This window comes from Equus przewalskii, chromosome 10 (genome assembly GCF_037783145.1).
Source record: "Equus przewalskii isolate Varuska chromosome 10, EquPr2, whole genome shotgun sequence".
In the NCBI taxonomy this organism is placed as follows: domain Eukaryota; kingdom Metazoa; phylum Chordata; class Mammalia; order Perissodactyla; family Equidae; genus Equus; species Equus przewalskii.
This window is the reverse complement of record NC_091840.1, coordinates 5,445,880-5,473,770: the sequence shown is the minus strand read 5'-3', so window position 1 is coordinate 5,473,770 and position 27,891 is coordinate 5,445,880. Positions and strand designations below refer to the sequence as shown.

The 27,891-nt window shown below is 44.6% G+C and overlaps 2 protein-coding genes across 14 annotated transcripts; one reads left to right on the top strand and one right to left on the bottom strand.

The window, feature by feature from the left end:
* Position 1: 1 nt before the first annotated feature.
* On the bottom strand, positions 2-3,254 carry SRSF2 (serine and arginine rich splicing factor 2). 8 transcript variants are annotated; one of them, XR_011522885.1, is made up of 5 exons: positions 2,172-2,533; positions 1,707-2,017; positions 1,437-1,539; positions 953-1,044; positions 2-451 (listed from the first exon to the last, which is right to left on the bottom strand). XR_011522885.1 is itself a non-coding variant. In XM_070559920.1 (3 exons), the coding sequence occupies exons 1-2, from the start codon at positions 2,531-2,533 to the stop codon at positions 1,714-1,716; spliced, it is 666 nt and encodes a 221-aa protein (XP_070416021.1). In that variant the 5' UTR covers positions 2,534-3,254; the 3' UTR covers positions 2-1,044; positions 1,707-1,713. The 8 variants fall into 8 exon arrangements, 2 of the variants coding, with proteins under 2 accessions (XP_070416021.1, XP_070416022.1); XR_011522888.1 differs by having other exon boundaries at positions 2,208-2,533; XR_011522883.1 differs by having other exon boundaries at positions 2-1,044.
* MFSD11 (major facilitator superfamily domain containing 11) lies at positions 3,056-27,891 on the top strand. Of its 6 annotated transcripts, none has more exons than XM_070559900.1 (14): positions 3,056-3,349; positions 3,635-3,804; positions 4,305-4,360; positions 5,930-6,037; positions 7,173-7,252; positions 7,373-7,469; positions 8,562-8,620; positions 9,154-9,298; positions 14,291-14,331; positions 21,059-21,124; positions 22,732-22,857; positions 25,696-25,870; positions 26,586-26,721; positions 27,250-27,891. In XM_070559900.1, exons 2-14 carry the CDS (start codon positions 3,709-3,711, stop codon positions 27,412-27,414), a joined length of 1,350 nt encoding a protein of 449 aa, XP_070416001.1. In that variant the 5' UTR covers positions 3,056-3,349; positions 3,635-3,708; the 3' UTR covers positions 27,415-27,891. The 6 variants fall into 6 exon arrangements, with proteins under 6 accessions (XP_070416001.1, XP_070416004.1, XP_070416003.1 ...); XM_070559903.1 differs by having other exon boundaries at positions 3,210-3,349; positions 26,591-26,721; XM_070559902.1 differs by lacking the exon at positions 4,305-4,360 and having other exon boundaries at positions 3,210-3,349.

Here is a 27,891-nt window from a genome sequence, read left to right as displayed (position 1 = left end):
ATTCTGAGAAAAGCTAACACCAAGAAAACGTTTTAATTAAACTACAGAAACAAAAGTCATAGTACAGAATCTTCATGAGCAGAAAGATACACCATGTTATAAGTACTTACAAAATTACAAACCATTTGCTTCCTTAACATTTTCCATATTTTAAGTTCATACATGAAGATGATCAAATTTATCATTTTTAGGGGAGACAAAAAAAAAAAAGGTGTATTTATCATCAGCTAGATGTGCTCACTGTATGCTCCGTTATTTATATGCAAGGCCCGGGTGACTGGAAGTGCAGTTGTCAGGCATTTTAATAAACTGGACAGCCATTTGTTTCTGCACGACAAGGCATCTTTACACAGGAGCAATCAGGAGAAAACAGGAAACAGCCAAGCACTCTGCACTGCAACACGCCACCTTAACAGCTAACCAGCATTACTCAACTGCTACACAACTGCGCCTAGTGCACAAAAATACATAAGAGAAGAGATTAGAATTGTGTTTGGTCAACAATCCTCTCAAAAAAATCAAGTCTTTTCACCTGAAAAGTCTTACACAAATTTGGGTTCAGATTACCATTTAGATCTGCAGGTAAATAACATATACAAACAAATTTACACCAACTTTCGTAGGTTTTAATTTTAAGGAATGAAGGCAATGTTGAGTCAATCTCTTGACAGCTTTAGGCTGTGTGTAATGGCTGCACGTTTCCTTAAAAAGTCAGGAGGCCACAATTTAGGTTACCAATCTGTTCAATTTCAAACAAAAAAAGTCAGCACTATATAAACAAAAAGGAAGTTTTACCTCAAATATCCAAGCCAATAATGAAATCTGAAGTCGTTCACCTCACTAAATTACAAGAAATTTGAATAACAGCAACAAAATGGCACATAAAATGAAGTTTGCCGCCTGAGGCAAAGCTTAAAACAAGTAAGAAGTTAGACAAATGTTACAAAATAACCTTTCGGTAGCCAGCTGCTCGCTCCAAGGACTCTCCGGCGGACTGGGTGCGGGTCCTCCCCACGGCCTCCGCTACGCCGCGCGCGGACACATCTAGGTGCGAAGAGAGACCGGCTCAGCTCGCCGCGCACGCGCAGCCGCCCAGCGCGCGGCCTCTGCCAGGCGCCGGGGCCGCGGGCGGTCGGGGGGCTTCCGCAGCCCCCAGCGCGCACCCACGCGCGCCCGTGCTGCCGAGGACCACGGGGGGAGAAAACAAAAAAGGGGGCGGGGCTGGGCGCCGACCGCGGCTCCGAGAGCGGCCGGAGGGGGGTCTGCGCTCGGCCTCGGAGCTCGCAAGCCCAACGTTCGCACCCGGGAACAGGCCTCCGTCGGAGCTACCGAGGGCCCCTCCTCTCAACGCAGGACCGACGACCGGAGTTAAAGACACACTATCCGGCCCCCCCGGCCGCCTCCGCGGATAGTGCGTCTTTAACGCGTGCACAAACCTGCTCCAACACACGCCCACAGAACCTGGTCCCCGAGGATCAGCCAAACCAGCTAAAGTCTGCAAAACCGGCCCACAGTCTGTTACCAAACAGGAGACCGCAGCTTTAGGGGAAAATGCAGACGGTGGTCAAACAGCGACAAACAGGCAGCCAGCAGTCGGTCTCGCGCTCCGCAGCCCCTCGCTAGCTCCGCGCCTCCGCTCCGCAGCCCCGCGCGGCCGCCGCCGCCAGCGCCCCCCGGCTGCGCCCGCGCCCCCGGCCGGACATTACCGTTCGCTCAGGACGACACGGCTCCCTCCTCTTCCGGGGACTTGGGCGGGCTCTTGGACCGCGACCTGGACTTGGACTCGCGCTTGGACACGGGCGGCGGACTCCTCGACCGGGACCGCGAGCGGGAGCGGGAGCGCGACCGCGACACCGACGACGACTTGGACTTGGACCTCCGCGCCGAGCGGGACTTGGACGTCGAGCGTGAGCGCGAGCGCGTGCGGGAGCGCGACTTGGAGCGGCTGTAGCGGGAGCGGCTCCGCGAGCGGGAGCGGCTGCGGCTGCGGGAGCGGCTGCGGCGGCGACGCCTCGGGCTGCAGGGGGCGGCGGCGGCGTCAGCGGGGCCGGGGCCGGGGCCGAGCCGCGCCCCGCCCGCCCGCCCGCCCGCGTGCGCCGCCGCCGCCATGATCGCCGCCGCCGCCATTTCCCGGCCCCGCCCGCCCGCCCGCCGCCCGGCCGGCCCGTTACCTGCGGCTGCGGCGTCCGTAGCCGCCGCCCCCGTACCTGCGGGGAGGCGGGCCGCGGCGGCTGTGGTGCGAGTCCGGCGGGCGGCCGTAGCGCGCCATCTGCACGCGCAGCTCGCGGCCGTCCAGCACGGCGCCGTCCATGGCGTCCATGGCGTCCTCGGCGTCGCGCTTGTCGTGGAAGCGCACGAAGGCGAAGCCGCGGGACTCCTTGGTGTAGCGGTCCCGCGGGATGTACACGTCGCCGACGCGCCCGTACTTCTCGAAGACGCGCCTCAGGGTGTCGGGCGAGGTGCGGTAGGTCAGGTTGTCCACCTTGAGGGAGGTCATGCCCTCCACATCGGGAGGCGGGCGGCCGTAACTCATGGCCCTGGAGACTCGGCCCTGGGCCCGCGGCTGCGCGTCGACCAACTAACGCTCTGGGCGGGCGCGCGCGGCGGCGGCGGCGGTTTCCTCAGCCTAGCTCGGCTCGACGCCGCGCCTCTCCGCTGGCAGTTGGCGCCCGCGTGGAAACGTTTGGGAAAGCCGAGCAGAGGACCGGAACACACGAGCAAGGCCCTCCACCACAGAAACAACTGGGCTGGCGTCCGGCCCCAGCGTTCATTTATAGCCTTCCTCACAAAATGGCGCCCGCGCCACCCGGAAATGAATCCTCTGATTGGCTCGCCTCGCCCCGCCCCGTAACGTCGCTGCCGCACGCCCCGCCCCTGCCCGGCGCGCCTGCGCAGAGCTCGGCGGGCGGGCCGAAAAGCGCGGAGTCACTGTTGCTGGGAGGTGGGAGCGGAATTTGCGGGCAGTTGGAAAGCCCGCGAAACGCTCCTTCCGGCAGCGAGGCCGGACGGGCGCTCTCGGGCAGCAGGAAGAGGAGGTGTTTCCTTTCTCAGCCCCGCCTTCTTTTCATGCCAATATCCGAGCTCCACGCAGCTTTCCTGCTCGGACCTGAGCCCCGCCTCTATCAGAGGAACCCCTCCTTCCCACATTTGCCCTTTTGTGTCTCCGGCCTTGTCAAACCCTGCTACGCCGTCTCTAGGGCCCCTCCCGCAGTCCCCGACTTCTCTTCGCTGGGTTCCGCTGTCGATGCCCATTTGGCTGGGGCCGGTAACAGCCCGGGACTACATTTCCCAGCAGGCCGAGCGGCCGGCGCCGCGGCTGCGGTCAGGTGACCGAGTCGCCTGACCCGCGGTGAGTCAGGGCCGGGCGGGCGGGGCGGCGCCGGCCGCTGCAGCTCGCCCTTGGACCCTAATCCCGTTTGCGGGCCCCTCAACCTGGAGCAACAACGTTCTTGGCGCTTTTCCGGGTGTTGGGCTCTCCCCTACTCGGATCGTATCCTAGGAATGTCCTAACTGTGCCCGTGGGGAGAACTTCACCCTGAGCCCGGGATTCCGTTCCAAGAACTGCAAGTTGACAGCTCGGCTGCCTCGCTCCCGGATCTGCCTCCTCCTCTCACCGTCTCGTTTGTTTCCCCAGGATTGTCAGTGGTTCGCCCCGAGGAGAGCTGACTGCCCTGGGCTGCTGCTGACCTCCGGGAGAGTTGAGCTAAAATGTCCCCGGAATCCAAAAAGCTTTTCAACATCATTATTTTAGGAATTGCCTTTATGTTCATGTTCACCGCCTTTCAAACTTGTGGAAATGTGGCGGTGAGTTGGGGTCTGTTCTCCCTCCTTTGCAGAGCCGATCAGAATGCATTCCAAGGATGATAATAAACGTTTATTGTCTGTGACAGCGCGCTGAAATGGCACCTTTTATTTTCTCACCCTTCCTCGTTTTTCGTGATTAGGTCTGAATTCATCTGTCAGGCATTTCTTCTTAATATATGGGGTGTTAAACATTACCATTCGTTCTCTGGTTTGATTTGGGGTTTGTACGTTGACCTATTTTATTTCTTGTCTATATTAAGGTCCGCGTTGGTACTTGGAGAGTTAAGGAGGGCATGGTTACAGGGGGTCCCCCTCCCCCCCCCGTCATTGGTTTGTCTTCTGTTCTGCAGTCCCTTCTCTTCTCTCATAGTCGACTTTCAACATTAAGTATTGAGCGTCTTGAGTTTTTACTTTATTTGTCATTATTTGGAGACGGACTTTCCAGGGGGGAGGGAAGACTGCAAAAATGTTTTCGTTGATTAGTTTTATCTTCCACACAGCAAACTGTCATCAGGAGCTTAAATAGCACAGATTTTCACGGCAGTGGATATACCAGGTATCGTGTTGTATGACTGGTTTTACTCTTTATAATACAGTAATTGCTTAAATCCCGTCAAAAGCATGAGCAATAAAATATCGTGATTGAATCGGTAGTGATTGCCGTTTTCTTCTCTGTACCTAGACTGTTTGGGAGAACATAATAGAATTAAGGTGATGAGTTTAGGTTTCATGTAGAATTAGACACTGCGTTTGAAACCCGGGCTTCACACCTTAATTGCTGCCTTATCTTAGGCAGGTTGCTTCCGTGAGCCCAGTTTCCTTGCTGAGATAAAGCAGGTAAAGCTCTTGGCACAGTGCCTGGCACATAATGAGCTCTCAAGTATTGTTCTTGTCATAATTACATCTTCCCAAACCTAAACGGGGTGTTTTATATGATTCCTGAAACATTTGGTCTTCCTGTTCTCCTAATTTCCTAATGATTAATATACTGTCACCAGGAGCTTAGATTTTTGTTCAGGTGTTTAGTCCCTATTTTACAAAGGGAGAAAATGAAGTGAAGAGACCTTCCTAAGTCGGTAGTGCACTGTGATTGAAGCTGGGGACGTAATGCGTACAAGTGTATAAGCACAAACAGATTTTTAAATTTCTTTGTGGTTAAATAGCAGATCATGGCCAACACCTCTCCCTACCCCACCCCAACTCTTCTTATTTCGTTCTTTATTACCTATCCTAAACCTGACCTTGCCTGTGATATTTGAGGGTAATAGGATGTTAATGTCCGTTTTTCTAAGTGATTAATAATAATACCACAACTTTTTGTGGTGCTTTATATGCATACATATTCTAAAAAACAAGTGAAAGAACATTTGATATTTGAGAAATTCATAAAAACCAAAGAATAATTTATTTTGGATTTATAAGTAGTGGCTAGTAAATGAATTCAGCATTTTAGTCCCAGTGCTACAAGACATGTACTAGGGGCGGGTCTGCAGTAGCTGAATAACGTTCAAGTGAGACCATCAGATGGGGTTAAATAAGTTCCGGGTTAAGCGAGTTTTAACTCTGTGCTTGTTATTTATAGCGGGACATTTCACGCAGTTGCCAGGAATTGTAGGCTAAGTTTGTAGAGCAGACTGGTTGACTAGGGCCTCTGAAGTCGGATTACCGGGGATGGGATCCTGGCTCCACCATTCACCAGCTATCCAGCTGGACTTTTGGCAAGTTCCATAACCCCTCTGTTTCAGTTTTCTTTTCTGTAAAAGGAGGATAATAATAATACCTTCTTCACAGATCTGTTAGGATTAAAAGAGAAAATATGTACTTGGCACGGTGCCTGTTACGTGTTAAATGTTAGCTGTTATAACTTACCAGTACGTTAAAAACATATTGTCCAAGGCAGACTGATTCAGAGACATTTGATGAGACTTCAATATTTTGTACAAGTGAAAATTTTAATATAGCATTTAGTTTAATGACATAATTATCCTAAATTGTGACTAAAGAATATGAATGCTTATTGCAAAAAAAAATCTATGGACTCTAAATAGATTTGAAAAAGCGAACTTTTGAGACAGTGTTTCAGGAGTATTGTGTTTTTTTTTCCTTTTGTATGTTTTCTGTACAGCATGGCAATTATTTATGGAGTGTTCTCTGCTTCAAATTTGATTACACCATCAGTGGTTGCCATTGTAGGACCTCAGCTCTCTATGTTTGCTAGTGGTTTATTTTACAGGTGAGTAGTGTAATTTTCTTTCACTCATTTAGAACACCTTCGGCATCTTTTAAGCATATAGCAAACTTTTAACAAGAACTTGCTGACTTAGGGGTCAGCCCGGTGGCGCAGCGGTTAAGTTCACACGTTGCACTTTGGTGGCCCACCAGTTTGGATCCCGGGTGTGGACCTACGCACTGCTTGGCAAGCCATGCTGTGGCAGGCATCCCACACGAAATAGAGGAAGATGGGCACAGATGTTAGCTCAGGGCCAGTCTCCCTAAGCGAAAAAGACAAGGATTGGCAGCAGATGTTAGCTCAGGGCAATTCTTCCTCAAAAAACAAAAAAAAACCCAAAAAAGTACTTGCCGACTTGGATCAAGTGGAACACAAGCAGTATTTTAGAAGTTTGCCTCTCTGCTTGATGCGCAGAGACACCACATTGTTTTAATGTGACGGAATGTGTGTATATTTGCTTTTGTTTTACTATTAATAAAAATAGTATCCAAAAATATCTTTCTGCCAGAGTTGAAAATAACTTCCCATGAAATAATCTTATTTTATATCGAGTTAACTAATCAGAATTCAAATGAAAAAACTAAATTTTTCTTCTGGGCTATAGAACTCCAGTGCCATCATGTGCTAAGCTATTGGCAAGGCCAATTGCAAACCTTCATTCAATGTCTGTTTTTACAAATTTGAACTAGCAAATTAAGAAATGAAGAGGTCACATTTGTCCCTTTTTTTCCCCCATGACTGGAGAAGTCCTTTACAGGTCGAATTTTAGAAGAAGAGAGGGGCTTGCCCCATAGTGTAGTGGTTAAGTTCGGTGTGCTCTGCTTCAGCGGCCCTGTGGCCAGGGTTTGTGGAGTTACGGGTTTGGATCCCAGGTGCAGACCTACACCACTCATCAGCCATGCTGTGGTGGTGACCCACATGCAAAATAGAGGACAATTGGCACAGATGTTAGCTTAGGGACAGTCTTCCTCAAGCAAAAAAAAGAGGAAGATTGGCAACAGATATTAGCTCAGGGCAAATCTTCCTCAGCAAGGAAAAAAAAATAAAAGAGACTCCTCAGATTGCTTCCTAGGAGGCATGATTGGCGTTGTATTTCAGGTATTGTTTGACTGTAATACGTTGACCTGTTATATTTTAGCATGTACATTGCCGTTTTTATCCAGCCTTTCCCATGGTCCTTCTACACAGCCTCTGTTTTCATTGGAATTGCAGCTGCTGGTAAGCATTTTGATGTTTATTTTCTCTGTTTTCTGGGGCTTATCTAAGTATCATTTATGTATTTAATATGTAAAGCAAAGTGATTTCATTCCTTTGATAAACTTTTGATTTGAATTTTAGTGCTTTGGACAGCACAAGGAAACTGCCTTACAATAAATTCAGATGAGCACACTATTGGGAGAAACAGTGGAATTTTCTGGGCACTCTTACAATCCAGGTAATAATCCTTTTCGAGCTCAGCTTTCCTTTAATTTTTTTTGTCACACCATTTTTTAGGTCTTTGTTGTGTTGAAAATTCAGATCTTCCATGTTACGTGACTTAAGTTCCTAGCTGCATGTGCTATAGATTTAAAATTTTATGGAGTTACTTAAAATGTGTAGACTGACCTCATTGGAACTTATGATTAGTAAATAGAAAATCGTATTAACCATAATATATTTAGCATGTGCTATATTTCAGGGACTGTTAGATTCGTTACTTAATTTCGGTAATCCTCACAGCCTCATGAGATGAGAAAGTATTATCTCCATTCTACAGATGAGAAAGTAGAGGCTTAAAAGTTAAGTAACTGATCTGACTTGGACCATCCTTATCTGGGTTCCAAAGGTCACGTCCTTCCCATTAAGCTGCACTTCCTGATAGCTGTTAACCAATATATTAAAAGTCAAAAATGAGGCTAATTTTATTAACACTGACCAATGTGGCATGTTATATATTTCCTCAGTAAAAAGCAACAACAGTCATTGTGTCATGGAATCTGTCCTGAGGCTTTACCCTTATGGATCTCGCCTAAAATTTTGGCGTTGAAAAGGCTTAACAAATGCAGGGCTTTAGTTCTGAGGGGTTGTTTGTTAAGAAACCAGAGTGTAGGTGAATGATTCCTTCTCTAGGAAAGTATGCCAAATAAGTACCTGATTAGATGCAGATAACTAGATCGTGGATTTTTTTTTTCATAGCTTGTTTAAAATATTGCCTTTTAGAAGTAGCATAAGCTTGTTTCCTAGGAATCATTTTCCCAGTACCAGTAAATCATGTGTTTCAAAGTGAGTCAAGTCTTCTTTGCAGGGCGGCTCTGAGTCAGGTTACTGTCACGTGGAAGGAGACTGAATTCCCTCTGGGTCAGTGAAGTTTTCAGAAGGAATAGGGGTCGAGTTGATCCTTTTAGATGATCTGGGTGGGGCAGGTAGATACTTTTTAAATTATATATGCCTCCCTTTCTCTTTTTAACAAATAATGGAAAAATTGTTTAAAGAACTATAAATATGAAAATAATTTCCCAGCATCCTCTCCTCCCTTTTCTTCCCCCAGCTTGTTCTTTGGAAATCTCTACATCTATTTTGCTTGGCAAGGGAAAACGCAAATATCAGGTCTGTTTTATTTGCTTTGCTTTATTCAGATATATTCAAAGCATAATAGTTCCACAGAAACACCCGTTATTGCTTCATTCGAGTTGTTCTGATGAGCCTTGTACCCTGAGTCCTCTCAGATTTTAGCGTTTAGCAACTTTCTTCCTTGGACAATGTTCTCGAGGAGGTTACAGTTTCTGGCTATGCTTCAAGCGGCATCGCCAGGGGTGGGGGGAGGTTATGCTAGGTACATGGATGATACTAGTAAGTTGTCAGGCTTTTGAACTCTTAATTGTTTTGTCTGTACACTGATTTGATTAAAAGAATATGATTAAGTTCTTGTGCTGTTTGTCTGTTGGCTTATTAGTATTTCTCCGGTTGAAAGGCAGAAGTGGAGGTATCCTACTGTCTCCTTGTGCTAGGTTTTTACTAATGCAGTGAACTAGGAGTCTAGTGAGGAAGCGTTGGGTGGTTATAAACAACCTCTGGATATAATACTGCCTCTGGAATTGTTTGTAAGGTGAATGCTGTCTCCTTTCTTCTTCTTTCTCCAGAGAGTGACCGGAGGACCGTGTTTATTGCCCTGACGGTGATTAGCCTTGTCGGGACAGTTCTTTTCTTTCTCATTCGGAAACCAGATTCTGAAAATGTCCTGGGAGAGGATGAATCTTCTGATGACCAGGACCTGGAAGTCAACGAGTAAGAAGTTGGAAATGTCCTTTTTATTTGAAAATTTATTTAGAGTAGATCTAGTCTAGAGGTTACCAGCCTTTTTATAGCCCTGCCTGATAGCCAATATTGCCCAGACATGAGGGAAAAGTTTTAAAGCAAATCAGAGGAGAAAGAAGGTAAGGGGATCTTCGGGGGAGGAATAAGGAAAAAGAAGGCAGAACGGAGGCCGGGAGGTAGTGACAAGGTTTCCAGGGGATTTAAGTGTGATCCCACTGGTTGTTGCCACTGACCAGTTGTGTGACCCTGGACAGTAGCAATAATCCCCTTGGTTTCTCCAGGCCTCAATTTCCTCCTTCAATTCTGCAGGCATCTCATGTGTCTTAATGTGCAAAGATAGGGGCTTAGAAAGTTAAGTAAGAAGCAGTCTGCCCTCAGCCACTGTTTCTTGGATCCAAGCCTGAAATCTGATGCTCATGGTCCCTGGGAGTGGCAGGGCCGTCAGCAGTTGTCACAGATGAGGCTTGGGCACGCCCGTGCTCTTGTGTACAGGACCTGGTTCTTGCAGCAGCCTACGCAGATCGTTTCCCCAAAGTAGTCCAAATGAGGACACAAGTATACAACCCTAAAGTTGTGAATTACCTCGAGCATATTTCAATTATAAGTAAAACAGTTTAAAACATCAGAGAAGATTTCTCTGCAGGTATTAACTAGATTTGAGGAAAGGGGAATGAGAAGTCTTTGCCACTCTCCTTTTGCTTTGTTTGTGAATTAGCAAATTGGAAAGATTGCCTTGTAGCATTTTATTTATTCTTATAACTTTTGCATTGAGCTTTCTGTGCTGCCTTATTAATCCCAAAAGGGTCTAAAATTCTCCAGTCATAGGATCATTGTGTTCGAAATTTCACTAAGTTTGTTTCAAGCAAAAGAGAGGCATTACCTTTGCTTTGAATATATAAGTATTTATACGTATATATACAATGTTTGTATAGCATAAATTATGTATACATGTATCTGTATATGTGTATGTATATATTATATATATATTTAGGCACAAACTAATAGATATTGGGGAAGGGGCCTGTGAAGATGAATACTACAATTTCAACAAAAATTAAACACCTGCTCATTCAGCAAATGTTGGGTGTTGGTGCTATGATGACAAATGCCGCCCGTCCCTGTGTTCGGGGAGCTTTGCTGACAGACAGGCATTACGTAACTGTGGTGAGGTGTGGAACTGAGGACTGCTGCTCAGCCCTTTAAGCATTTTCTCTTCCTGAATTGTCTCCCAAGCTTGAAGCTTCTGTGTCTTTATTCTGTAAAAATCACCGACTGTGTGCCAGCCCTGTTCAGAACCAGAGGGATACAGCAGTGAACGAGACAACAAGTCCCTGTTTTGAAGGGACTTAATTTTAGAGGGACTGGTAGACAGTATACATGGAAGAAAACGGCACCCTGAGTGCTAAGAAGGCAGGGAAAGAGAGGGAGGTGACCGAGAGCTGGGTGGCTCCCTGAGACCTGGTTGCTGAGAATGATGAGGATCAGCTGGTGGCCATTGCCAAGGCCGGGCGGTAGAAAGGATGCGGTGGGTACCGGCACTGCAAGGAGGCCAGAGAGGTTTGGCATTGGGAGGGAGTGGGAGCAGGAGTGTCTGCAGTAGGCGGGGATTAGACGGTAGTAAATCCATGTCAGGAGTTTGCGTTGTCTTCTTGGTGTGATTAGAAGCCATTGAGGGAATAAGTAGGATCTGATTTTAAACGATTTCACTTAAAGGCTGTACAGAAAATGACTTGAAGATACGAGAAGACAGCTGGATATCTGTCCTCTATCTCAGTTGTCCTCATGTGCTTCATGGGCATCTCGGAGGATCTGTTGGCTGAGGGAGCTCCAGGAATTTCTGCAGTGGCGGTTGCCTCTCCACCCTCCCTCCCTCCCGCTCGTCCTTCCTTCCCTCGTATATTCAGGTGTTGTTTAGAGGGTACTTCACTGAACAAACAGAAGTCTTGCATTCATGGAGCTTACTTTCTGTCAGTGGGTGAGAGAAAGGAGAAACGGGGATTTTTTTTTAAACAGCTGTAAGTGAGATATAACTGACATACTGTACAATTCACCCATTTAAAGCGTACAGTTCATTGACTTTTAGCGTATTCACAAAGTTGTGTGTTCATTGTCACAGCCAGTTTTAGAGCATTTTCATTACCCTTCAAAAGAATCCTGTTCTCCTTTGCCATCTGGGATTTTAAAACAGAAGAAATCTAAAGCTGAGCAGGAGCACGGAAGTATGGGCTGGAAGGGTGGCTTGCAATGATAGGTTATAATAGAGTTATTTGTATATAATAGTTGTTGTATATAATATATAACTATAGAGTTTCTAGGGAAGGCTGAGAAGGTAACATTTAGGTTGTAGGAGAGGAACAGTAATTTTCCCTTTACTCTTCTGAGTTCTTAGCTAAGACCCCTGTAATAAAAGACAGATTAACAAGAGAAAAAACAGGGCCAGCCTGTGGCCATGTGGTTAAGTTTGTGTGCTCTCCTTCGGCGGCCCAGGGTTCGCCAGTTTGGATCCTGGGTGCGGACATACACACAGCTCATCAAGCCATGCTATGATGGCAACCCACATATAGGAACTAGAATGACCTACAAATAGGATATACAACTATGTGCTGGGGCTTTGGGGAGAAAAAAAAAAAGAGGTAGATTGGCAGCAGATGTTAGCTCAGGGCCAATCTTCCTCACCAAAAAAAAAGCATACCTTAAAAAACAAAACAAAACAAAACAAAGAAAACCCTTAAGATTTAAAAAAACCCAAGAAACAAAAAAGCAAGTTTATTAACATGTCTACCTCATGTGTACATGGGAGACACCTAGGGAAAAAAGAGTGACTGCCCAAGATGGGCTAGTGTAGGCTTAAATATGTTCTTAATAGAGGAAGGGAAGGAGAGATGTGGGCCTCTGATGGGAGAGTAAATGATTTTTAGGAAAGACGAATGGGCCCGTAGAAGAATAGATGGGAGTTATGATAGTTGGTGACTAGGTTTGTCTGGGTGTGGTGTCAACGTCTAGTCCCCTCTCCTGTGACAGGAGTCAGGCCTCCCTGGTTGATGAAACTCCTGGGGAGCAGATTTATGGCAGCTGAGTTCCTTTTGGAGGATCTGTCTGTAGGCAGACAAGGGGAGTTCAGAGAAAGCCTCTCCCTGCATTTGCTGTTTTTCAAGCACCTGCAGCTCAAAATAATCAATGTACCAAAGCGACATATTTTGGGGTGGCACGTCTTGAACCCATCCGGTCATATTTTGGGGTGACACATTCTGCTGTCCTTGAGAGGCAAGACCTGAGAGAGGTGAGCCAGTTGTGGCTTTTACTTAGAGCGAGATGGGAACGTGTTGGAGGGTTTTGAGAGGGCCTGATAATGATCGAGCTTACCCCACCCGCATTCCTGCAGGACCTTACTTTATTTTAGAATTCTCCCACTAGAAATGGCTTCCTTAAAATCTCGGAGTGAATTGGGAATGATTTGCAGCTGAGCGCTAGCTGAATTGATTATATTTTAATAGTCTGTGGAGGATAAATCAGTTCCTACTTACTTGGGGCCTATATTTGATCCTGTCCAAGTATAAGACGAGGGTGCTGTCAATTAACTGGAGTCTAAATAGTATTTTCTTCCAGGGAGGGCAAGAGTTTTTATGGTGAGGGAAAAAAGTTTTCCTGTTGGTTAGAACATGCTACCTTTTTTTAATCAGTAATTTATCTAAGTCACCCAGATCTCCATTAGCTTTCTTTTTTGGTAAACAATATCATTTAAAGATATAGGAGAAGATGGTATTACTGTATTGGCTGGTAGGGCAGGAAATGTAATCTTTTTTTTTTTCTTTGAGGAAGATAGCCCTGAGCTAACTACTGCCAATCCTCCTCTTTTTGCTGAGGAAGACTGGCCCTGAGCTAACTTCCGTGCCCATCTTCCTCTACTTTATATGTGGGACGCCTACCACAGCATGGCTTTTTGCCAAGTGGTGCCGTGTCCGCACCCGGGATCCGAACCGGTGAACCCCGGGCTGCCGAGAAGCGGAACGTGCGCAGTTAACCGCTGCGCCACCAGGCTGGCCCCAGGAAATGTAATCTTTTAAAAACTTTCTTCCATAATCATAATAAACAACTACACTTAAATTATATTATCTCATTTAATTCTCATAGATAAGCGGTAGTGTCCCTATTTCATAAATGAAGAAATGAAACCTAGAAAAATGAAGTGACTTGTCTAAAACCATACAATTAATAAATGGCAAAGCAGGACTCCAACTCCCACATTTTTAACTAATAGATTGTACTGCACCCAACCACGTACCGCAGATGGTGGTGTTGCTTTCGAAGAATTTTGACGCTGCAGGACTTACTTTTTACATGGTAGGAGTGGTGGAAAATTGAATTCTCACAAAGTGTTTTTTTGTTTTTGTTTTTTTTTTAAAGGTTTTATTTTATTTTTTCCCTTTTCTCCCCAAAGCCCCCTGGTGCATAGTTGTATATTCTTCGTTGTGAGTCCTTCTAGTTGTGGCATGTGGGACGCCGCCTCAGGGTGGCTCGATGAGCAGTACCATGTCTGCGCCCAGGATTTGAACCAACGAAACACTGGGCCGCCTGCAGCGGAGCGCACGAAGATGGCCAGCCCCATCTCACAAATTGTTTTTACAGTGTGAAAAATAGCAGAGTGGAAGAAATTTCTGTCCTGTCTGAAGTATCATTTCTCAAAAAGACTTGCATGAATATGTGGATGTAGTGTGAAAGAATTGTGTCTTCCATCGTTAATAAGGAGCTGCCCTGGTGGGACCTTAACCGCGTTCTCCAAAGCAAGGACGTGGGTCCTGAAGGGGCACCTGGAGCAAGGAGCATTGAGGGGCGCCGGCCATGTTCGCCAGACCGTTTAGAGGACAGCGCATTTACAAACTGCAGTGAAAATGTGATAGTGTTTTTCTTCTCTTTTCAATTTTCAAGGGAAAAAACTTTTATTTTTCGTTTTTATTTTATCAGGTCTGCCCAGAACAATATGACAAAGGCAGTAGATGCATTTAGTAAGTATTTTCTGTGTCTGAAATGCAAGATGTGTCGGGAACAACTTCAGCGTTTGCCTTTCCCCTTTTCCCTGGTAACTTTGGATTGACGATACCCCAGTATTTTCGTTTTTCCAGGTATGCCGCTCTGAAATACCTTAGTCTTCTCAGTAACTCTCTCTCTAACATGGGGGATGTGAGGGATGGATGATAATCCGACTGCCCTCCCCGAGTCGGGGTGTGAGGGAGGCCGCAGAGAACTCAGGAGCTGGGAGTTTCCACGAGGAAGTGGGGACGTACCAACCATTTCTTCAGGTGTCGCTTGTCACTCCTCAGAACGGAGCAGGAGCTCTGGTGACCCAGTAGCTTGTGAAAACAGCTGTGCTCATCTGCTGAGGGTTCTTCCTGGCTAAACCTCTATGTGTTATGTTTTATATTATTCTCACAACAATTCTATTGGTAGCATATAACATACGCCATCATTATCTCCATTTTGTAGGAGAGAAAACTGAGGCTGAGAGAAATTATTTACTCAAGGTCAAACAGCTAGTACCTGGCTGAACTGGGGTTTGAGCCCAAACTGCCTGACCAGCAGAGCCAGCAATTCCCGTAATGGCCATCTCGTGGTTCCTTCAGAAACAGGCGGCCATGGCTTCCGATTCTAATGCAGCCTGAGACCAGCCAGTTCTTTGCCTAGAGCTCTCGCAGCTTCTCTGTCTTCCCCCGAAGAGGGAGAGTCTGGCTGATGTAGCTACATTCTAGGAGGGAGTAGCCTTTAGGGACGACATTCTTTCAGTAAACCCCTGTGGGTCCCTGGGCCTTATGCTCCTCTGTACTTATGGTTAGCCTATGGGTTGCCTTGGGCTAGGGTGCAAATTCTTGATTTAATCAGATGTGACCTAGATCGAATGACACAGAGCACGCCAACTTTTAGCCAGGAATTCCTGTAACGTCTTTTTTAGAAAGAGCCTGTGGGTGTGGTAGTCTGGGCCTCACATTTATAGTATATCATCGTTGAGGCTGTTTTATCGGGCTTTTATTATATGCATTTCTTATGTTTGAGGAATACATTCATAATTATAAAGTGGGCTACAGGTTATAATTAGAAAGGATATAGCGTGACTGTCCCCATCAAGATGGGAGGTCACCACAGTCAAAGGCCTGGCTTTCCAGCTTTGCAGGTCTAGAAACCTGTTTGTCAGAAGTCCCATTATTGATCAGAGGGGTCAGAGGGAAAAGACTCAAACCAAACAAACTCACAGAAAGACAACGTAACCGTTTATGATGGCATTTAGTTTTTTTAGTGAGCCCTTTCGTGGATATTCCCTTCTTGTTATCGGGGCCTAGAAAGCCGAATTGGCTTATTTGGTGATCATGGAGTCAGGAAAAGGGAGGTTGATGCCCTTCAGGGTTGTGGGATGGTTTGTCCAGCCTTGGTGAGGCTTGCTGCAGCCTCCCTGCTCCGTGACTGAACCCCCTTCTTGTCTTTCTAGTGGTGTTCACTGGATTCAGGATGTTCTTCCTAGGTAGTTGTACAGACTTTGCCTCAATTTCTCCGTCTGTAAAATGAGGCACTGATGCCATTAGGGCCGCCTGCTTTTCATCATGGAGCTAGTTAGTTTCTTAGTAGGGTTCAGGAGGAATAGGATGCTGGGCTGTCATAAAGAAGGCACCAGCCAAAAATAGTAAGGCATATAAACTACTGTAGGGCAAGCAGACCTAGGTGGTGCTTCCTGGGCAGTTGGGGAGGGACATGAGGTTATGAGGTGACGAGGAAGCCAAAGGCAAAGACAGAAAGGGAAAGAATGTTTAAGCTGTAAGTAGTTTGTCTGTAGGCCAGTGTTTCATTTATTATTTAATCATGACATTCCTTCGGTTGATGCTATGATAGATGTTGTACAGAAAAAGTTCCTCCTTATCTAAAAAGCATTTATTTCCTCAACCGAATGTATAGTTCAATGCAATTCCAGAAAATTTCAGTGAAATTTTTTTAAATTTATTTTTTGGTCTTAATGAAACACTCCCAGAGTTCATGTGGAAGAATAAATGTCTGAGAATAGCCAAGAGAATTCTTAAAAAGGAAAAGGACTTTTCCCTAATAAATATTAAAACCTCGTGTGAATTCATTTGAAATCATTGGAATAGAAAGAGCAGTGGAACTAAAGTCTAGAATCAGGTCCATGTCCAGATAGGAACGTAGAATACAATCAAAATAAGCAAAGGTAGATAGCTGACCATGTAAAAAGATATGGATTCATACTTCCTATCTCATACTACATTTCCAGGTAGGTTGAAGATAAAAAGGAAACCATAGAAGTAATTGAAGAAATTAATTGGGTAGAGAAAAGTATTTCAAGCAGCTCAGTCAAACAATAGGGGAAAAGAAGCTCTTTGGTTACCTAAAATGTAAAACTTCCGTGTATCAGAACAGCCTGACGGCGTGACAGTGGCAGCGAAAATATGAGCAGGATGTGATGGAGAGCTCTTCTGAACCGGAAAGAAAAGCATACACACTCCAGGAGAACATAGAAAAATTATTATAACCTAAGTATGAGAAATGCAAATTTTAGTTTTCTACAAAATTTCAAAAGATAGAAAATAATTCTCAGTATTATGAGGAGTAGGTACTTAGGTGCATAAGACCACACTGCTGATAAGAATGTACACTTGTATTACTCTCTGAAGAGCTATTTGTCAATAAGTAGCAAAAGCCTTAAAAATGTTCATATCTGGGGGTCCAGCCCCGTGGTGTAGTGGTTAGGTTCGTGCCCTCCACTTTGGTGGCCCGGGGTTCACGGGTTTGGATCCTGGGCCCAGACCTATGCACCACTTGTCAAGCCATGCTGGGGCGGCATCCCACATGCAAAGTAGAAGAAGATTGGCACAGAGGTTAGCTCAGTGACAATCTTCCTCACCAAGGACAGAAAACAAAACAAAAAACATGTTTATATCTGTACCCCAGCAATTCCACTAAGGATTATCCTCAGGAAATAATTAAGAATTTTTGTCAAGATTTAACTACTAGGATGTTTATATTAGTGAGAAACTGGAAGTAATTTAAATATTCAACTGCAAGGCATTAGTACATTTATACACTAGATTACCCTAGCCATTAAAATGGTCTTGACTGAAATTAGAAAATATTTGCTCTGTTATGTGAAAAACAAATTAAAAAATAGTGTATATATAGTGGAATTTGTTTTTTGTTTGTTTTTGGGTTTTTTTAAGATTTTATTTTTCCTTCTTCTCCCCAAAGCCCCCCTGGTACAAAGTTGTATATATGTTTAGTTGTGGGTCCTTCTAGTTGTGGCATGCGAGATGCTGCCCCAGCATGGCTGACGAGCAGTGCCAGGTCCGCGCCCAGGATCAGAACCGGCGAAACCCTGGGCAGCCAAAGCAGAGTGTGCGAACTTAACCTCTTGGCCACGGGGCCGGCCCCTGGAATTTGTTTTAATTTAGAAAAAAAGCATAGGAAAGTCTTGAAGGAGACCCATTAAGTGTTAGCTTGTATTTTTTTTCCATAATAGAATAGCTTTATTGAGATACAATTCACATACTATACAATGCACCCATTTAAAATGTACAGTTCGCTGGTTTTTAGTATATTCACGGACTTGTGCAACTATCACCACGATCAATTTTAGAACCTATTCGTCACCCCAAGAAGAATCCCTGTACGCATCAGCAATCACTTCCCATTTCCTCCCCCCAGCCCCCATCACTAGCCCTCGGCATCCATTGATCTACTTTCTGTCTCTATGGATTTGCCTGTCCTGCACATTTCATATAAATGGATCATACAATATGTGATCTTTTGCAATAGGTTTCTCTTACTTAGCATAATGGTTTCAAGGCTCATCCATGTTATAGCATGTTATAAAGTTTAAGTTATTTCTGCTTTTTAGGTGTCATGAATAATGCTTCTATGAACATTCGTGTACAAGTTTTTGTGTGGACATGTGTTTTCAGATTTCTTGGATATGTACCTAGGAGTAGTGGGATTGCTGAGTCATGTGGTATCTCTGTGTTTAACCTTTTGGGGAACTGCTGTACTGTTTTCCAAAGTGGCTGTACCATTTTACATTCCCACCAGAAGTGTACAAGGGTTCCAGTTCCCCCATGTCCTTAAGTTATCTGTCTTTTGATTGTAGCTATCCTGGTAGGTGTAGATGGTATCTTATGGTTTGGATTTGCATCTCCCTAACGGAGGATGATGTTGAGCATATTGTCATATGCTTATGGGCCATTTGCATTTCTTTGGAGAAATGTTTGCTCAAATCCTTTGCTCACTTTTCTGTTTGCTTGTTTGGGGGTTTTTTTGTTTGCTTTTTGAGGAAGACTGGCCCTGAGCTAACATCCGTGCCCATCTCCCTCTACTTGTATGTGGGACACCTGCCACAGCATGGCTCGATAAGCGGTGCATACGTCCACACCCTGGATCTGAACCGGCGAACCCCCTAGCCGCTGAAGCAGAGGGCACGAACCCAACCACTACGCCACCAGGCCAGCCTCTGCCCATTTTTTAATTGGATGGTCTTTTTAGTATTGAGCTGTAAGAGTTCTTCATACTCTAGTTGAAAGTCCCTTATAAATATGATTTGCAAATATTTTCTCCCATTCTTTGGGTTGACTTTTCATTTTCTTGATGGTACCTTTTGAAGCACACAAGTTTTACATTTTTGGTGAAGTCTGATTTTTTTTTTTTTTGATTTATTTATTTTATCTTTTGTTGGGTGCTTTTAGTGTCCATGACGACTTTGCCTAACTCCAGGTCACATAGATTTACTCCTATATTTTCTTCTGAGAATTTTATATTAGCTCTTACATTTAGGTCTGCGCTCCATTTTGAGTAAATTTTTGTCTATGTTGTGAGAGAGGATTCTAACTTCCTTCTTTTGGATGTGCATATCCAGTTGTCCTAGCATCATTTGCGGCAGAGACTATTCTTTCCCCCACTGAATTTTCTTGGCACCGTGTTGAAAATCAGTTGACCGTACGTGTGAGTTTGTTTCTTGATGTGTGTGTCTGTCCTAATGCCAGTACCATGCTGTGTTGATAAGTTTTGAAATTAGAAAGTCTGAGTCCTCCAACGTTGTTCTTTTTCAAGATTGTCTTGGCTATTGCAGATCCCTTGAATTTCCATATGAATTTTAGGATCAGTTTGTTGATTTCTGCAAATAGATTGTGGGCTTTTTGTTTCTTTCTTTTTTTTAACAGACTTCATTTCTTTAGGGCAGTTTTAGGTTCATAGCAAAATTGAGAACAAGGTGCAGAGATTTCCCATATACTCCCTGCCCCCCACCCGCCATGCATAGCCTCCCTGTTATCAATGCCTCACACCATAGTGGTACGTTCGTTACAATCGATAAACCTACAGTGATGTGTCATTATCACCCAGAGTCTGCAGTTTACATTAGGGTTCACTCTTGGTGTTGTACATTTTATGGGTTTGGACAAATGTGTAATGACATGTATTCACCATTATAGTATCATACTAGATTGTATTTTAAAATTTCTTTTTGTTAGCTAAATCTTCTCCTTATTCACAAATAATCATGCTTTGCTATTGTAACTTTTTTAAATTAAAAATATTGTTTTAGGGCCAGCCTGATGGTGCAGCAGTTAAGTGCACACGTTCCGCTTCGGCGGCCTGGGGTTCACCGGTTCGGATGCCCGGTGCAGACGTGGCACCACTTGGCATGCCATGCTGTGGTAGGCGTCCCACGTATAAAGTAGAGGAAGACGGACATGGATGTTGGCTCAGGGCCAGTCTTCCTCAGCAAAAAGAGGAGGATTGGCCCCAGTTAGCTCAGGGCTAATCTTCCTAAAAATATATATATATATTGTTTTAAACCTTGTGTCGATGATGTATTTTTTCATGAAAATACATGAAAATGGTGAAAATATCTTATTGCATTTAGTCTCTATATTTCAGTGAAATTAGAGAGAAAAGTATCCTCTTTTGCATTTGGAGAAATTCAGGACAGAGTGTTTGTGACTTATGTAAGTTTTGTAGCCAGCAATTGAATAAGAGCTAAAATCTGGGTCCACTATTAGTTTAGGATACTAGATTAGTGGCCTTAAATTATGAAATGTGAGCAGGTTCAAAAAGACAGTTAAAAAGTGCAGTTTTTAGAAATGTGTTTTCTATTGTAGATTTCAACTAAATTGAACAGTATAAAAACAAACATTAAAGTGATGGTTAACAAATATGCAAAACTAACATTTCAGTCCTCAGCCCCAGAGAGTGAGAGTCTCAGGAGGTAGAGTCGCAGCCTTGTGTGGTCAGAAGCCCCGCCCTGGGTCTCTTGAGTTTACTCTCAAAGCTGCCCGTGACCACTCCTGAGGGACGTTAGCACTTTGCCAGCTGTTGACTCCCTTAACAGCCTAACCTTTAATCAAGTCTGTTAGAGTATTGTGTTGTTTTGATCCTATTTCTTTTCTCCATTTCGTGTAGTTTTTTAAAATTAGAGCTGGAGAATGTGTTGGAGAAAACAGGACTCTAGAATATATTTAAGCAGTTGAAATAACCATTTTATTTTTAGGGCAGATTTAGTTCATAACTCAATAAGCATTTTAATCTCAATCATTAACCTCTGTCCCAATGTATTTGTTTACTGGCATTATTGACAAGGGGTGTTTTTGGTTGAATAAATGTCTCAGAATTTTTGTTTGATTATTTAAAATCTAGTTAAGTACTCCTAAATTTTTTCTTTTCTTTTTCTTTGTTTACTTTTTTTTTTTACAGAAAAGTCTCTTAAGTTGTGTGTCACCAAGGAGATGCTCCTTCTTAGTATTACAACTGCTTATACAGGTAATGGGATTAATTGCAGTTTTGATTTTCTCTTGTATAATAACAGTAAGGGCCGAAAACAACAAACGTGTTATTCTTTCTCACAATTCTCTGCATTGCCTGGACTCAGTGAACAGTTCTTTTGCTGGTTTCAGTTGGGGTCTCTTGTGGGTGCTGTTAGAGGGCAGCTAGGGTTGTAACTTGCAAGATAATATCATTTTCATGTCTGAAGGGGTCAGATACAAAGCTGGGTCTCTCTCTGCATGTAGTCTGCCCCCAGCTGCATGACCCCTCCCATGTGATCCCCTCCTCTGGACCCAGCAAGATAGCCAGACTTCTTAGTGGCTGAGGACTCCAAAAAGGTCGAAAGGAGAAAGGACCAGACCTTAAAGCTTAGGCCTAGCACTAGCCCAGCCTCGCTTGCACTGCGTCCTGTTGGTGAAAGCAAATCAAGGCCAGCCCAGGTTCAACGTGGGAGGGATTCTGCACAGGGCTTGGAAACCAGGAGGCGTGGTTCATCCCAACCAGTGATTTTAGGGCGAAATGGAGCACTACAGAAAATAGCTATGAGTAAATCTTTGTGATTTTATGTGGATTAGGAAAATTTCTAATGAAACGGAAGGAGCTCTGTGGCTCACCGCTGATAACCTGGTGTGATAACAGGTGGAACACTCTTAGGTCTTAAGAAAAATGAGGAAATCTGTTTCCTTTTAGAAAGTGCTGTAATGTGCCAGTTACTACTTTTGCCTTTATGTGCTTGATAGGTATAAACATCTTCCGTTTACGAGAAATAGAATGAATATTAAACATCTTTAAAATTCAGTGAAGGTTTTGTAGCATTGAGGAAGCAGGGCTTCTACTGATTTGCCCTTTTTACCCTAATGTTTTGAATTTCTTTTCCTGGGAAAAAAGGTTTAATTAAAACATTCTTGTGGGGCTGGCCTGGTGGCGCAGTGGTAATTTCACACATTCCACTTTGGCAGCCTCGGTTTCACCCATTTGCATCCTGGGTGTGGACCTAGCACTGCTTGTTAGGCCATGCTGTGGCAGGCGTCCCACATATACAGTAGAGGCAGATGGGCACGGATGTTAGCTCAGGGCCAGTCTTCCTCAGCAAAAAGAGGAGGATTGGCAGCAGATGTTAGCTCAGGGCTAATCTTCCTCAAAAAAAAAATAAATAAAACCATATTTTTAAAAAACCGTTATTGTGCCTTTAAGGAAAAGTGGATAGTACATATGCATTGGTTTTTCAAGCATATGTTCCTGTTCCTTCGGAAAACTACTAATAAGGATCATGAGCACTTTGGTCTTCACTGTTCCAAGTTTGTGTTCATTATGTCCTTTGTCCATCCCCTGTCTACACGCAGAGTGACTGTTTTTAGCATAAAGATATCTTTGCTTAAGTTGTATATTTTTATCTGAAATATGTGACAACTGCCATCTTGTGGCTAATTCTATTTTCTCAGTTATGTAGCATAAAATTATGCTCTGCTTTTGGAGTATCATTTCAGCCTGTGTGAATTTTGTTTTGTATGTTTGTTTTATATTTATACAGCTCAAATACTCCTAGACAGGAACTGAGGGAGAATGGGAATGGACAGTTAACTTGAGTCTGATTTTTCCTTAAGGTCTGGAGTTGACTTTCTTCTCTGGTGTGTATGGAACCTGTATTGGCGCTGTAAATAAATTTGGAACAGAAGAGAAAAGCCTCATTGGACTTTCTGGCATTTTCATTGGCATTGGAGAAATTTTAGGTTGGTTAAAAAAGTTTTTTTTTTATTAAATCTGTTTGTTATAGTTTTAATAGAAATTTTAAGTGTACTTTACCTGTCTGTCCTTGAATTTCTGTTTCCTTGCTTATTTTTGCCCAATTGCGTATATCTTTGTTTTTTTGTTATTACTGTTCTAAGATAACTAAATTATAAAACATTTGCCAAGTAATTCAAAGACAAAACCGTAAACAGGAGAACACGTGGTCTCCCAGCCTTTCCTCTTGAATACTTAGGGAAGGTGTCTTAGAATCCCTGACTTTCTTGTCCTCGGAATCTCTGACTCCAGCTGGATGTCCGACGATACAGTTCAATTCTGACGCTGAGTACGGGAGTTGGTGTCAGACTCCTCAGGTTCAAGGGTTCAATCCCGCAAGATCGCCCTCGCTTCAGACCCCAGTCGTAAGCCTTGGGTCCCCAGGTTCCCCACAGTTCTGTCTGACTTGGCTATAAATTCAGGCGGTCCCACAACCCCACAGGAAAATGCTATACTTACTATTAAAGTTTATTGTAAAGGAAACAAACCGACAGCCAGATGAAGAGGAATATAGGGCAAAGTCCAGAAGAGTCCCGAGCACAGGAACCTCTGTCCACCCTCCCAGCATGTGGATGCCTTCAGCAACCAGAAAGCTCTCCCAAACCTGTTGTTTAGGGGTTTTTATGAAGATTTCATTATGTGGGCACGGTTGATTAAATCATCGGCCGTTGGTGATTGAACTCAATCTCCGGCCCCTCTCCCCTCCCGCAAGGTCCATGGGTGGGCCACAGAGTCCCAACCCTCGTCAAGGCTGGTCCTTCTGGCAACCAGCCCGCATCCTGAAGCCATTTAGGGCCACCCCTGCCCCAAGAATTACCTCGTAAGCGTAGCCTGGTGTGATTGAAAGGGATTGTTATAGATGCCAAAGCCACTCCTATCACTGAGGAAATTCCTGGGGTCTTAGGAGCTCTGTGCCAGAAAGGGATGGGTGGGGGGCAAGGCAAAGACTGAGTGTATGTTTTTATTACCCCACACTGGGTATCCCTCATGCAACAGAGAGTTGTTCAACACCTGCAGCCTACTGGACCTGTGTCACATCTGAGGAACTCGTCAATTCCACAGGTGTTTATTGTGCATCCATTGTGTGAACCCAGCAGACTCCCTGCCCACATGGAGCTTATATTCTAGGGGAAGAACGCAGACAGTAAAAAGCATAGGAAGCTTAGGATGCAGACGGTGCTAAGCTCTATGGAGAAAGCAGCTTTGGAGACTTTGTTCCCTGCTTTATTGCCAACACCAGGAGCAGGACTAGGTGTATATATGTATTTGGACACATGGAATACTCTTACAGTAGTTGTTTTAATGTCAGTCTGTCGTCAGTGACAGTTCTGGTAGTTTTTTACAACTTTACTAAGATATAATTCACCCATTTCAAGTGTCTGGCTCAGTTTTTTAGGGTATCCAAGGGTTGCACGGCCATCACTACAATCCAATTTTAAAACGTTTTCATTGCCCTTCCCCAGACAACTACTAATCTGCTTTCTTTCTCTATAGATTTGCTTATCCTGGACGTTTCACATGAGTTGGATCACACAATCTGTGGTCTCTTGTGTCTGGCCTCTTTCAGTTAGGGTGTTATCAAGGTTCTTCCAGGTTACAGCACGTATCAGTACTTCATTCCTTTTTATTATCAAATAATATTTAATTGTTTGACTATACCCTTTTATTCATCCCTTCATCATTTGATGGATCTTGGGTTGTTTCCACTTTGGGGTCATTGTGAGTAATGCTGCTGTGAGCGTTTGTGTACAGTTTTATGTTTCATTTCTCTTGGGTAGGTACCCAGGACTGGAATCGCTGGGTTGCATGATCACTCTGTGTGACTGATTTTTCTGCCCATGCTGCGTCCTATTTTCCTGCTTTTTGCATGCCTGCTAATGTTTTGGGTACCAGATATTTTGCACTTTCCCTTGTTGGGTGCTGGATGTTTCTGTAGTCCATGAATCTTCTTGAGCTTTGTTCCTGGGTGCAGTTCATTTACTTGGAGACGGTATGATTCTTCCAGGTCTTGCTTTTAAGATTTGTTAGGCAGGACCGGAGCAGTGCTCAGACAAGGGCTAATTATTCCCCACTCCTGCGGGAAGACCCTTCTGTGTGTACCCAGTGCCTGTGAACCGTAAGATTTCCAGTCTGGCTGGTGGGACCGGGCGTTATTGCCAGCCCAGGGAAGAGCACTAAGACCTTGAGTTCTCTTGGACAGTTCTTCCCCGGCCTCTGCTAATTTACTCACATGATGTGCTCCTTGGCACTTGGTGAAGATGCGGGGGACTGACCCTCTGCAGCTCTCTGGAATAGTCTCCGTGCAGCTCTCCTTTCTGATAGCCTGACCTGGGAACTCGAGCCTCCTTGGTACCCCCAGCTCTTGGCTCTGTCTCCTCAACTAGGAGGGCTGCGGGGCTCCCTCTCCCTCCCGTAGCGCAGCCTCTCTGCAGCCGGCAGCTTCAGCGGGGGCAGGTGTAGGCCTCAACTCATTTGTTTCCTGTCTCAGAGGTCACCGTCCTTTATTGCCTGATATCCAGTGTCTTCAAAACCATTGCTTCATGTTTTCTGCACACTGTTTTTAGGCAGGGGGTACAGCAAGTCACTGTTTCTCCATCCTACCCAGAAGTCTGTTCTCACTTTTAAAATTTCTTCTGTTTCAATCCTTTTTCTTATTTGTCTATTTGTGCTTTCTTTCTTTTTTCCCCCCTTGATTAAATTAGCTATTGGTTTGTTCGAAGAACCAAGATTTTGATTTATTAACTTGATCTTGGGTTTTCCTGTTCTCTACTTCATCGATTTTACAGGTGGAAGCCTCTTTGGCCTGCTGAGCAAGAATAATCGTTTTGGTAGGAATCCAGTTGTGCTGTTGGGCATCCTGGTGCATTTTACAGCTTTTTATTTAATATTTCTCAACATGCCTGCGGACGCCCCTATTGCTCCTGTTGAAGGAACTGATAGCAGTGCTTACATCAAATCCAGGTACAGTGACTGTCATTTTTCTAGTAATTTAAGGAAGGGCAGAAGATAACGGATGGCCAAATATTTAAAATGGAACAATTAATCCTTTTCTGAAAGTCTGTTGTCTTTATAAATTCATCTGCCAAGTCTCAGTGGAGCCAGAATAAGTTTCAGTAGGAATCCATAGAGAATCCCAAGTTGTCTTTGTAACTGTTGGTTTTAAGCTTTCTCCCCACTAAATCTTTTTCTTGCTCCGTGAAGGAGCACGTGCAGTGTCTGATTTGAATTTTATCCCTCTGCTTCTTGAGCAGTGAAATTTCTAGAAGTTAGGGCCTCGACGAGAAACAGGGAAGAGCAAGGGATAATCCACGGGCCGGTGGGCCGTCCAGTCCTTTCCCAGTTGTTTCTATAAGTTTATGTATAAGTTTCGAGGATGTTGTCTTACTGCGGGCAGCTCTCAAAGTCATTCCAGATGTGGACGCCTGTGTCCAGATCCACAGCCCACGGGCAGCCCCGCTTCCCAAATACTTAACAGACCAGCGTTTGCTGGCCTGCGCGGGTGAGCACGTCTGAGCAGGAGTTCTTGCTTTGCAAGTTCCAGCGTTTGTTTTTTCTTGTTTCGTAGTCTTTAAAGTTCGACAGTACAATGCTTTTGCGGGTGAGGTGTGTCTGCATTTGAAGTGGTTCTAACAAATCTTGTTAATCCTCATTCTAAGTTACTTTTCATTTTATTCAGCAAAGAAGTTGCCGTCTTCTGCAGCTTCCTGCTGGGCCTGGGGGACAGCTGCTTCAACACCCAGCTGCTCAGCATTCTGGGCTTCCTCTACTCCGAGGACAGCGCCCCGGCCTTTGCGGTCTTTAAGTTTGTTCAGGTAACTGCGTCTTCAGATGGTGTCGAAAGTGGGGTTCTTCTTTTAGTGCCTTAACTTTGTCCTCAGTGTTTCTTAAGTGACAGTCAGGGCCACCCTTTAAAAGGATTTGGGATCAGAGTTAGGAAGCAGTGAGCGGTGTGGTTTTTTCCCCTTGCTTGTCTGAGAGACTTGACATTCTGATCTCTGTGGCTCAGATTAGACTTCCTTCCTTAGATGCCAGACTCCATTCAGAATGTAGACAAGTATGTTTCTCCCTGTGCATGCACATTATTTTATTACTCCAGTTTTTCACAAAATGCTATTTTAAAGAGCAGGGATGGTAGCTTACTTGATTGTTACCCCACTCTCAATGGAGTTCCTGGTGCATGTTTGTGAGCTAGTGACTCATGAAGGCCTGGCTAGATGCAGAAAGAGCGGAGCAGTGCCAGTCCCCGCAGCTGGCGTCCGAGGGCACTGGGGCTGATGGTGGGGCTTGGGTCACCCGTGCGCATGTTGTGATTTGTTTTGTTTTGTTTTGTTTCTTCGTAGTCCATTTGTGCAGCTGTGGCATTTTTCTACAGTAACTACCTTCTCCTTCATTGGCAACTCCTGGTCATGGTGATCTTTGGGTTTTTTGGAACTGTTTCATTCTTCACTGTGGAGTGGGAAGCTGCCGCCACTGTAGCCCGCGGCTCCGACTACGGAAGCATCTGATGAGGCGCCAGTGCGAGGAGGCGCGCGTCTTCACCCGACACAGCTGAGTGCCGGGGCTGGGTTGAAGAAGCCACATTTCGTTGTCACGATAGATTGGATGATGTTTAGTACGGAAAGACAAAGAATTAAGACTGCTGAATCTGCCAGAGTTGGTATTCAAGTTTACAGATATTAGCTATTTAAAACAAGTGGACTAAGGGAAGTTTGTTCCGTCAGTTATAATTGTTCAAAGATGTTGTTTTTCAGTTAATCCAACTCAAGTTCCTTATAATCATGTTACAGAATGTAAATGTTTTCTTCTCCCTCCTGTTCTCTTTGAAAGGTCCTGCCTTGATTCAAAATACTAGGCCCTGTGTCATATAAAGACTCCTGCTCCGGATGAAGTCTGTGTTACTGTGGAATAGGAGGGAGCACCTGCCACTCCGTATATGTGTCTGGGGATGACATGTAAATAAATTGTGAGATGCTGAAGTGGAA

What these genes read in the sequence shown, in the direction of transcription:
- MFSD11 (XM_070559900.1), top strand. Translation starts at nt 3,709, where the DNA reads ATGTCCCCGGAATCCAAAAAGCTTTTCAACATCATTATTTTAGGAATT. An exon ending in TGGGCACTCTTACAATCCAG is followed by an intron (nt 7,470 to 8,561) that starts GTAATAATCCTT and finishes TTCTTCCCCCAG; the next exon opens with CTTGTTCTTTGGAAATCTCT. An exon ending in AGGGAAAACGCAAATATCAG is followed by an intron (nt 8,621 to 9,153) that starts GTCTGTTTTATT and finishes TTCTTTCTCCAG; the next exon opens with AGAGTGACCGGAGGACCGTG.
- SRSF2 (XM_070559920.1), bottom strand. Translation starts at nt 2,533, where the DNA reads ATGAGTTACGGCCGCCCGCCTCCCGATGTGGAGGGCATGACCTCCCTC. An exon ending in TACGGACGCCGCAGCCGCAG is followed by an intron (nt 2,018 to 2,171) that starts GTAACGGGCCGG and finishes CGCCCCCTGCAG; the next exon opens with CCCGAGGCGTCGCCGCCGCA.